Raw genomic sequence first — 12500 nt, 5'->3', positions numbered from 1 at the left:
GTTTCTTGGTGTTTATGTCCGTGTCTGTGGCACTTCGCTCTGGCCTCGCTCGTTCCTTCATTACTCTCCTCCTTCCTATACGTTCCCTGGGACTCCCGTACAACATTAAAAGGCAGTTTAGACACTGAGCGCACCGCTCAAACGTGATATTAACTCACTGGTCGAGGCAATCCTGTGTGGCTTCGACGCTGGGGTTGTTATTCGGGCAGATTTTGAACTCGATGTATCCCTTGTGGTTCGCCGTGATATCCACTTGTATGTCGACGACCTGTCCCACGGCGTACTGCATTACGATGGCTCCTGTGGCATACTTGCCTCCAGCTTCGTGGGGACGTGGGTTCTCATCCCATGCATCGCCACAGATGCCACACTTGCCGCCTTGGCTTTGGTATTGGTGCTGTGGGTGGGGGAGAGAGACACCAGCGCAGTCACAGCACAGCTTCGAAAACTCTCCCTCATGCTCAAGAGGAGACATCGAACTCCTTGTATACCAACTTATCCCCAGATAACTCCCGCCTGTCATCTACCACATTCAACAGTCCTTCATAATATTCTTTCCATTATCTTTTTGACATCATCTTTGCCTGTTATCACTTTTACATCTTCTACCCCTCATCACCATTCTAATGTGTTCTCCTGTTCTCCCTCACACCGTTCACACACACACACACACACACACGCGCGCGCGCGCGCGCGTCATTGCCTCATTCTCCTTGAAAAGTTCATTAACTCTCTCTTACCTCATCTCTCATTTCTCGTATCATTCTCTCTCTCTCTCTCTCTCTCTCTCTCTCTCTCTCTCTCTCTCTCTCTCTCTCTCTCTCTCTCTCTCTCTCTCTCTCTCTCTCTCTCTCGTATGTATGTGTGTGTGTGTTCGTTATAGGTGGAGATGTATTCATGGACTAAAACACATAACGTTTAAAACATCTGAACCTCATAGATATTATTGCAGCACCTCTGTAGCGTGACCATGTATGTGTTCTGTAACATCAAAACTACATGAAGTTATAATGAACCAAATAATTTATTTACCAATACCTATGTTTTACCAAGGTAATCAACCACAATGAAGACATAGTATATCTTTAAAATTTTTTAAGATGTTGATAAGTTACTAAGTCACAAAGTCCAAGACAGAAGTAATATTTCGTGAAACGTGTCGTGTTTCTATAATATATACCCCTCCATAGCCACTTTCCCACACTCCCCTCACACATGCACAAAGCCACTCACACCTGTCAAGTACCCACCCACACACACAGACACACTCCCATCAACCAGTCATACATCCACCTCAGTCATCCCTACAACTCATTAAATTCCTGCACAACCTTTAGCGCATTTCTGCTGACCATTTACAGATCAACCATAAACATCTTCGCTTCTCTGTGGTTTGTGTAACCATCCACCCAAAACCACGCAGTCAGGCAACCAGCCAACTACAACCACACACCCAAGCAACCACGACCAAACACCCAAGCAACCACAACCACACACCCAAGCAACCACAACCACACACCCAAGCAACCACAACCACACACCCAAGCAACCACAACCACAATCGCACACCCAAGCAACCACACAACCACACACCCAAGCAACCACAACCACACACCCAAGCAACCACAACCAAACACCCAAGCAACCACAACCGCACACCCAAGCAACCACAACCACACACCCAAGCAACCACACAACCACACACCCAAGCAACCACAACCACAACCACACACCCAAGCAACCACACAACCACACACCCAAGCAACCACAACCACAACCACACACCCAAGCAACCACAACCACAACCACACACCCAAGCAACCACAACCACACACCCAAGCAACCACAACCACACACCCAAACAACGACAACCACAACCACACACCCAAGCAACCACAACCACACACTCAAGCAACCACACAACCACACACCCAAGAAATCGACCATACAGCCTTCCGCTCGCCTGAACAAATACCAACACATCTAAGGAAAAAAGGAAATGTAGCCTTACGCACAGTCAAGCCACTCCCCACACATCTGACCTCACAACCCTGCCACTCCCCACACATCTGACCACACGACCCAGCCACTCCTCACACATGTGACCACACGACCCAGCCACTCCTCACACATCTGACCACACAACCCTGCCACTCCCCACACATCTGACCTCACAACCCTGCCACTCCCCACACATCTGACCACACGACCCAGCCACTCCTCACACATCTGACCACACGACCCTGCCACTCCTCACACATCTGACCACACAACCCTGCCACTCCCCACACATCTGACCTCACAACCCTGCACTCCCACACATCTGACCACACGACCCAGCCACTCCTCACACATCTGATCACACAACCCTGCCACTCCTCACACATCTGACCACACAACCCTGCCACTCCCCACACATCTGACCTCACAACCCTGCCACTCCCCACACATCTGACCACACGACCCAGCCACTCCTCACACATCTGACCACACGACCCAGCCACTCCTCACACATCTGACCACACAATCCTGCCACTCCCCACACATCTGACCTCACAACCCTGCCACTCCCCACACATCTGACCACACGACCCAGCCACTCCTCACACATCTGATCTCACAACCCTGCCACTCCTCACACATCTGACCACACAACCCTGCCACTCCCCACACATCTGACCTCACAACCCTGCCACTCCCCACACATCTGACCACACGACCCAGCCACTCCTCACACATCTGACCACACAACCCTGCCACTCCCCACACATCTGACCTCACAACCCTGCCACTCCCCACACATCTGACCACACGACCCAGCCACTCCTCACACATCTGATCACACAACCCTGCCACTCCTCACACATCTGATCACACAACCCTGCCACTCCCCACACATCTGACCTCACAACCCTGCCACTCCCCACACATCTGACCACACGACCCAGCCACTCCTCACACATCTGATCACACAACCCTGCCACTCCTCACACATCTGACCACACAACCCTGCCACTCCATCACACATCTGGCCTCACAACCCAGCCACTCCTCACACATCTGACCACACGACCCCAGCCACTCCCTCACACATCTGATCACACAACCCTGCCACTTCCTCAACAACATCTGACCACACAACCCTGCCACTCCTCACACATCTGACCACACAACCCTGCCACTCCCCACACATCTGACCACACAACCCTGCCACTCCTCACACATCTGATCACACAACCCTGCCACTCCTCACACATCTGACCACACAACCCTGCCACTCCTCACACATCTGACCACACAACCCTGCCACTCCTCACACATCTGGCCTCACAACCCTGCCACTCCCCACACATCTGATCACACAACCCTGCCACTCCCCACACATCTGACCTCACAACCCTGCCACTCCTCACACATCTGACCACACAACCCTGCCACTCCTCACATATCTGACCACACGACCCTGCCACTCCCCACACATCTGACCTCACAACCCTGCCACTCCCCACACATCTGACCTCACAACCCTGCCACTCCTCACACATCTGACCACACAACCCTGCCACTCCTCACATATCTGACCACACGACCCTGCCACTCCCCACACATCTGACCTCACAACCCTGCCACTCCCCACACATCTGACCACACAACCCTGCCACTCCTCACACATCTGACCACACAACCCTGCCACTCCCCACACATCTGACCACACGACCCTGCCACTCCCCACACATCTGACCTCACAACCCTGCCACTCCCCACACATCTGATCACACAACCCTGCCACTCCTTACATATTTGACCACACAACCCTGCCACTCCCCACACATCTGACCACACGACCCAGCCACTCCTCACATATTTGACCACACAACCCTGCCACTCCCTACACATCTGACCACACGACCCAGCCACTCCTCACACATCTGATCACACGACTCTGCCACTCCTCACACATCTGACCACACGACCCAGCCACTCCCCACACATCTGATCACACAACCCTGCCACTCCCCACACATCTGACCTCACGACCCTGCCACTCCCCACACATCTAACATCACGACCCTGCCACTCCCCACACATCTGACCTCACGACCCTGCCACTCCCCACACATCTGACCTCACGACCCTGCCACTCCCCACACATCTAACATCACGACACAGCCACTCCCCACACATCTGACCACACAACCCTGCCACTCCCCACACATGTGACCACACAACCTTGCCACTACCCACACATCTGACCACACAAACCTGCCACTCCCCACACATCTAACATCACGACCCTGCCACTCCTCACACATCTGATCTCACAACCCTGCCACTCCTCACACATTTGACCTCATAACCCAGCCACTCCCCACACATCTGACCACACAACCCTGCCACTCCTCACACATCTGATCTCACAACCCTGCCACTCCTCGCACGTGACCTCATAACCCAGCCACTCCCCACACATCTGACCACACAACCCAGCCACTATCCATCTACAAGACCGTAACTATGAAATGATAACTACATAATAGCCACTGTTCCAAACTTACCAAAAACATTAAACTGAAAAACATTAAACGTGTTCAGTCCCCAGCAGGTACTAAATACAATGTAATTACTGAACATTATCAAAATATAACTCCAAAATACAAGAAAGTAGCTTAAGAATACACCTACATAACTAAACAAGAGAATAATAACTTAGAATTACCACGGGAACTTCACAGTAGCCCACAAAGAACTAGAGTGTCGTCATCTCACAAGGGTAACTCAACTAAAACGTTCGGACTAACATCGAGGTTAAGTAAGCCTTACATTGAACCCGCCACAGAATCCTTCGTTGTCATCGTAGTCAACGGGCGTGTTCCAACCGAACCTCCACGCAGAGGCGCGGGACGGCGGATCCACCAGGCGTCCGTGGCCCCAGCAGCCTCCCACACCCTGAGGCAGGGAGAGATGGAGAAGAAGGGGAGGAGATGAGAATCCGAGGAGGAAACTGAAGAACAAAAGGGGAGAGAAACTGGGGAAAGAAATTAGAGAGAAGGTAGTGGAGGAGAGGGCAAGAAGAGGAGAGGATGATGGAAATAACTGAAGACAGAGACTTGCGAAAGAAGGCAGAGTAAAATGATGAAGGAGGGGGAGCGAGATGAAATCATAGAAAAAAGAAGGAAGAAATATAAAATGATTCAGGAGAATTTACAGAATTAAATGAATAAGAATAATTAAAAACGACACATTAGTAGTTAATCCAGTATGTTAAATATTTCCATTGTACTTACATACTTAAAAATCAACCGACTTTAAGAGCAGGTGTACTTGTCTACGTCTTCAACTGTTGTTACGAATGTTGACACCAGCTGGCCCAAGCAACACTTACCATCAACACTAACATCGTGCAACACATCCACATCGTCGCTGCCATGACTAAACTGGAAGAAGAGTTATCATCAGCACCAAACCGCACTGCAAGTACTTGGCTATCAACATCATACTGTACTATAGATAACACAATATTGCACTATAGATACTTTGGTATCAACACCATACTGTACTATAGATAACACAATATTGCATTATAGATACTTTGGTATCAACATCATACTGTACTATAGATAACACAATATTGCATTATAGATACTTTGGTATCAACATCATACTGTACTATAGATAACACAATATTGCACTATAGATACTTTGGTATCAACATCATACTGTACTATAGATAACACAATATTGCATTATAGATACTTTGGTATCAACACCATACTGTACTATAGATAACACAATATTGCATTATAGATACTTTGGTATCAACATCATACTGTACTATAGATAACACAATATTGCATTATAGATACTTTGGTATCAACATCATACTGTACTATAGATAACACAATATTGCATTATAGATACTTTGGTATCAACACCATACTGTACTATAGATAACACAATATTGCATTATAGATACTTTGGTATCAACACCATACTGTACTATAGATAACACAATATTGCATTATAGATACTTTGGTATCAACATCATACTGTACTATAGATAACACAATATTGCATTATAGATACTTTGGTATCAACACCATACTGTACTATAGATAACACAATATTGCATTATAGATACTTTGGTATCAACACCATACCATGCTATAGATAACACAATATTACACTATAGATACTTTGGTATCAACACCATACTGTACTATAGATAACACAATATTGCACTATAGATACTTTGGTATCAACACCATACTGTACTATAGATAACACAATATTGCATTATAGACACTTTGGTATCAACACCATACTGTACTATAGATAACACAATATTACACTATAGATACTTTGGTATCAACACCATACTGTACTATAGATAACACAATATTGCACTATAGATACTTTGGTATCAACACCATACTATACTATAGATACTTTGGCATCAATATAGATACCTTGGTATCAACACCATACTACAATATAGATAAAGCAATATAGATACTGTGGTATCAACACCAAACTGTGCTACATATAGTTCTGTATCCAGGGCCAATGTAAGGTGGAGGGAAGGGCATACATCACACCCGGGCTAGGGGGGCTGAAATTTCCTGGATCTCAGAAAATGCAGAAAATCAACAAAGCGGAGGCTCCATTCCACCTGTCTCTCGTCTTCCATACCCATTTTGGCCTTACAGCTCATGGCTTGATAAAACTGTAGTGGATAAAAACAAGAGGAGTAAACGAGAAGGGAAAGGGAGGCCCGAAAGCAACTTTGTACCCCCTGATAAAATTCCTCTCTGGTGGCCACTGTTTGTACCAGTATCATCCGAGAATGAGATAGTTTGGTGCCATCGACATACCGTATCACAGAGAGTTGGCTTATCAACAACATGATGATGGACCTATCTTCTATGTAGCTGACCAAATGATTACGATTTCAAGACAACGGTTTACTAGGATAGATCTACAGATGAATTAGGATAGGCTAATTCTGTTTGTTTTTGCACTCGCTATATCTCACGATTGCTGAAGGATGTGGACGTTCAGACGTATATTAAGTATGTATTATGAACATATTCATATCATGGTATACATACTTGAACCACTAGTGGGCTAAATAACCTTCTCTCTCATGAATATTCAACTCATGGCGGGAAAATTAAGCAACGTTAGTGCATATGGAGTTTTGCTGTGTCTTCATGTCTACTGGAGTGGGAGTTCGGCGTGAGAGGAGGCTGCTGTGGCATGCCAACAGCCTCCCTCCCTCCCTCCTCGCCACCTCTCCCCACGTGATGTAACCCCTCCTATTGTCCTGAATGGCTCCCCCACCCTTTCCTCTCCTTCCCGCCTCGTACGAAGTGGTTCCGGCACTGTGGTGCTCCACACACACACACACACACACACACACACACACACAAGGGGAGCAATTCGACAGTCAGTCTCCCCGCCTGTTGCTCCGTTGAAGTCATGGATACTCATCATAGAGACAAACAATTTCTTAACCCATGTTATTTACGATGCTCAGTTGTTGAAACCCCTTAATATGAGATCCAGTCCCTTAACATATGTTTCTTACGATGCTCAGTTGTTGAAACCCCTTAATATAAGATCCAGTCTCTTAACATATGTTTCTTACGATGCTCAGTTGTTGAAACCCCTTAATATAAGATCCAGTTTTTTAACATGTTTCTTACGATGCTCAGTTGTTGAAACCCCTTAACATGAGATCCAGTCCCTTAACATATGTTTCTTACGATGCTCAGTTGTTGAAACCCCCTTAATATAAGATCCAGTCTCTTAACATATGTTTCTTTCGATGCTCAGTTGTTGAACCCATTGATATAAGATCCAGTCTCTTAACATATGTTTCTTTCGATGCTCGGTGGCATAACCCCGTTATCATGCAACCCTAAGTTAGAATATCAAGTTGAGGACGAGCAAAGGATGAGTCAGCCTCATGGTAGAGGGTTGTGGTTTCCGTTTTCTCAACAAGACACAAGAGAAAAACTCCGTTATTCATCCTGTAGGGGGCGCCAGTGACGGGATATGACGCCAGCAGCCGCTGATCGGCAGTCACCAGCAGGCATGCACTTTTCTCTCAAGGATAAACTAGAACCACACGCAACTTCCCGAGGAAGTCGGGTTCCTGTGATATATATATATATATATATATATATATATATATATATATATATATATATATATATATATATATATATATATATATATATATATATATATATATATATATATATATTCAGCAATACAGAGATGTGAAATGTCACTAAAGCGTTCGAATCTTCGTGTTCCATTTTCCTTGCGGCAATCAACATGTACGTGTGTGTGTGTACATGTTTTATCCTATTTGACAAGGAGTATTACACACACACACACACACACACACACACACACACACACAGACACACACTACTTCCTACAGTAAGTTCAACACTTATAAATCTATTTTGTAAGTAAAACTTCGATGTGTGAACACTTAACTCCTAGCTAGATTGAAGTCAGCCAACCTACAGAAACTATTCTAAGGTTTAGAGATGAAAGGCTGAAACGATTACCTTTTCAAAGGCTGAGACGAATTCCTTTTCTAATGCTAAGAGGAGATTACCTTTTCTAAAGCTGAGATGATTACCTTTTCTAATATTAAGAGACGATTACTTTAACACACTACAGAATGTTTCATCATGGCAGGAGACAGTAATGTTTATATTCATCCCGGGAGAGTGTGTGTGTGGTGTCTGCCAAGTGACAGCCGTGAGGGGGGGTTCTCGTGGATCTAGGGCAATGCCGTGCTAGTTCGCCCTGTTCTCGAGAGGTCGAAGCGAGCGCCACCAGCTGGCCCTATGTTCGTCCGGTCCTTGAGAGGCCGGGGGCGAGTGGCACCAGCTGGCCCTGTCCTCGAGAGGCACCAGTTGGCCCTGTCCTCGTCCGGTCCTCGAGAGGCACCAGCTGGCCCTGTCCTCGTCCGGTCCTCGAGAGGCACCAGCTGGCCCTGTTCTCGTCCGGTCCTCGAGAGGCCGGGGACGAGAGGCACCAGCTGGCCCTGTCCTCGTCCGATCCTCGAGAGGCACCAGTTGGCCCTGTCCTCGTCCGGTCCTCGAGAGGCACCAGCTGACCCTGTCCTCGTCCGGTCCTCGAGAGGCACCAGCTGGCCCTGTTCTCGTCCGGTCCTCGAGAGGCCGGGGACGAGAGGCACCAGCTGGCCCTGTCCTCGTCCGATCCTCGAGAGGCACCAGTCGGCCCTGTCCTCCTCCGGTCCTCGAGAGGCACCAGCTGACCCTGTCCTCGTCCGGTCCTCGAGAGGGACCAGCTGGCCCTGTCCTCGTCCGGTCCTCGAGAGGCCGGAAACGAGAGGCACCAGCTGGCCTTGTCCTCGTCCGATCCTCGAGAGGCCGGGGCGAGTGGCACCAGCTGGCCCTGTCCTCGAGAGGCCGGGGACGAGAGGCACCAGCTGGCCCTGTCCTCGTCCGGTCCTCGAGAGGCACCAGTTGGCTCTGTCCTCGTCCGGTCCTCGAGAGGCACCAGCTGGCCCTGTCCTCGAGAGGCCGGGGACGAGAGGCACCAGCTCGACCCAGCCATCACCTGGTCCTCAGCTGCGACAACAGAGGGCCCTCTCTTGGCCAGCTAGTCAGACGGACTCTTCTTACCACCATCTCTCCCGCTGGAGGCTACACCAGCCGGACCCGGTGACTCACCTGGTCGTTCACCGAAGTCCTACAAAGAACAAAGAAGTTATGTGTGTCTTTCTCAATACGCAAGTACGTCCGGTAATGTCCAGAGAAGATACGCTACCTCGGCCGGACACGGTGGCGGTATATGTGTGCGTTTGTGTTTTTTTTTACGCATCTCTTGACGCCAGAGGCCGTCAGTGTCGCTTCCTGAAGTTTTATCTCTTTCGCTGGAGTGATCGTCTTCGTTTATGAAGACTGTTGTTGGTGGCCTTGCCTCAGAGCTCCTGGCTACGCTACCTATCAGGAAATCATGAGTGGTGGAAGACGTTCCTCTGGCACTGCTGATGTATGTCGTCTCGCTGTGACGTTCCTATGGCACTGCTGATGTATGTCGTCTCGCTGTGACGTTCCCCTGGCACTGCTGATGTATGTCGTCTCGCTGTGACGTCCCTCTGGCACTGCTGATGTATGTCGTCTCGCTGTGACGTTCCTCTGGCACTGCTGATGTATGTCGTCTCGCTGTGACGTTCCCCTGGCACTGCTGATGTATGTCGTCTCGCTGTGACGTTCCCCTGGCACTGCTGATGTATGTCGTCTCGCTGAGACGTTCCTCTGGCACTGCTGATGTATGTCGTCTCGCTGTGACGTTCTTCTGGCACTGCTGATGTATGTCGTCTCGCTGTGACGTTCTTCTGGCACTGCTGATGTATGTCGTCTCGCTGTGACGTTCTTCTGGCACTGCTGATGTATGTCGTCTCGCTGTGACGTTCCTCTGGCACTGCTGATGTATGTCGTCTCGCTGTGACGTCCCTCTGGCACTGCTGATGTATGTCGTCTCGCTGTGTTGTGATGCGGTTTCTTTTCTCTCGAGAACAAACAATTGAGTTCTCAAGTCTCAAGTCCGACTCTTCTTCCTTGACTCAGTTACCATCCTGGACACTGATGCAGAGGAGGAGGATGTCAACGTGCCCCTGAAGGGGTGGGGGAAGATATCAACGTGCCCTTGAAGGGGTGGGGGAAGATATCAACGTGCCCTTGAAGGGGTGGTGGAAGATATCAACGTACACTTGAAGGGGTGGGGGAAGATATCAACGTACACTTGAAGGGGTGGGGAAAGATATCAACGTACACTTGAAGGGGTGGGTGAAGATATCAACGTACACTTGAAGGGGTGGGGGAAGATATCAACGTACACTTGAAGGGGTGGGGGATGATATCAACGTACACTTGAAGGGGTGGGGGAAGATATCAACGTACTCTTGAAGGAGTGGGGGAAGATATCAACGTACACTTGAAGGGGTGGGGAAAGATATCAACGTACACTTGAAGGGGTGGGGGAAGATATCAACGTACACTTGAAGGGGTGGGGGATGATATCAACGTACACTTGAAGGGGTGGGGGAAGATATCAACGTACTCTTGAAGGGGTGGGGGAAGATATCAACGTACACTTGAAGGGGTGGGGGAAGATATCAACGTACACTTGAAGGGGTGGGGGAAGATATCAACGTACACTTGAAGGGGTGGGGGAAGATATCAACGTACACTTGAAGGGGTGGGAGAAGATATCAACGTACACTTGAAGGGGTGGGGGAAGATATCAACGTACACTTGAAGGGGTGGGGGAAGATATCAACGTACACTTGAAGGGGTGGGGGAAGATATCAACGTACACTTGAAGGGGTGGGGGAAGATATCAACGTACTCTTGAAGGGGTGGGGGAAGATATCAACGTACACTTGAAGGGGTGGGGAAGATATCAACGTACACTTGAAGGGGTGGGGGAAGATATCAACGTACACTTGAAGGGGTGGGGAAGATATCAACGTACACTTGAAGGGGTGGGGGAAGATATCAACGTACACTTGAAGGAGTGGGGGAAGATATCAACGTACACTTGAAGGGGTGGGCCTTATAACAAAGCCCGAACAACCCCCTCTTAACCCCGCTTTCAAAACATTACCGCTGGATATTCGACATATCGATTTATCGCATCAGTTCTTTGGCATTTCTATCTAACCGTTGCGATAAAGAGAACTATGTCACGGGTGTGGGTGGCGAGTATGCAGAAGGCGAGGGTCACCGGATCTGTGGCCACAAGGTCGCCGTGGTACCATGAGGTTGGGGGTGGAGAGGAAGGGTCCGTTAGTGGAGGAAGTGCGACATTGTACTGAGCTCCGACGTCGCGTTTACGTGTTTACATTTCCTGGTTTTCTGTCGTCGTCTGCTACAGAATAGCGACCCAATGTCCGGGTAGATACTGTCCCATCCTCAGCGGGACGAACCATACTTCCTTTTCCCCGAGCAGCGTTGTCGCCATCTGTACACATCAGACATCATAACGAAGCCACATACCTGTGGGTTGAGTTGACATCATCTCCCTGACGTAAACAGACTCACAAGTTTCAAAGCCTAAATTTTGCATCGAGAGAATTCATCAAAACTCGCCCACGAATTACAGATGACTGCATGTCGAGAATGCTCGCTAGGCTTGGCTAGTCTTCGGAAACTATCTGACGCTGTTTTATCTTCATACTTGAGGCTCCAGTCACGGACAGAAGTCCTCATCCATTACCAGGTCTTAACTGAAGTACAAAAGGAGGATAAAGAGAAAGAGGGAAAAATAAGTGGAGAGTTAATCTAAGAGGCCTGAAGGAAGTGGAAAATCTGCTCTGTTGAATTGAGAAGGGCAAGTCGTAGGTGTTGGGAAAGACATGAGGATGGTAAAGCTTTCCGAAGATGTTTCCTGAAGGGAAATATATGACAACAGATACATGGTAATGTGACGCAGTAGCTTACCCA

The 12500-nt window shown here is 48.4% G+C and overlaps 1 protein-coding gene across 1 annotated transcript in view; it reads right to left on the bottom strand.

The window, feature by feature from the left end:
- The window catches only part of LOC139747216 (uncharacterized), a 19925-nt gene that overhangs the window by 5646 nt on the left and 1779 nt on the right, over positions 1 to 12500 (bottom strand). The window contains exons 2-4 of the mRNA XM_071659250.1: positions 5384 to 5435; positions 4822 to 4947; positions 159 to 397 (exon numbers count right to left, since the gene is read on the bottom strand). Coding sequence (XP_071515351.1) covers positions 159 to 397; positions 4822 to 4947; positions 5384 to 5428 — 410 coding nt within the window. The 5' untranslated portion in view covers positions 5429 to 5435. The remainder of the gene's footprint in view (positions 1 to 158; positions 398 to 4821; positions 4948 to 5383; positions 5436 to 12500) is intronic.

This window comes from Panulirus ornatus, chromosome 67, assembly GCF_036320965.1.
Source record: "Panulirus ornatus isolate Po-2019 chromosome 67, ASM3632096v1, whole genome shotgun sequence".
NCBI classification, from domain to species: domain Eukaryota; kingdom Metazoa; phylum Arthropoda; class Malacostraca; order Decapoda; family Palinuridae; genus Panulirus; species Panulirus ornatus.
Note: the sequence above shows the minus strand (reverse complement) of the source record. Positions and strands in the feature narration are given on the sequence as shown.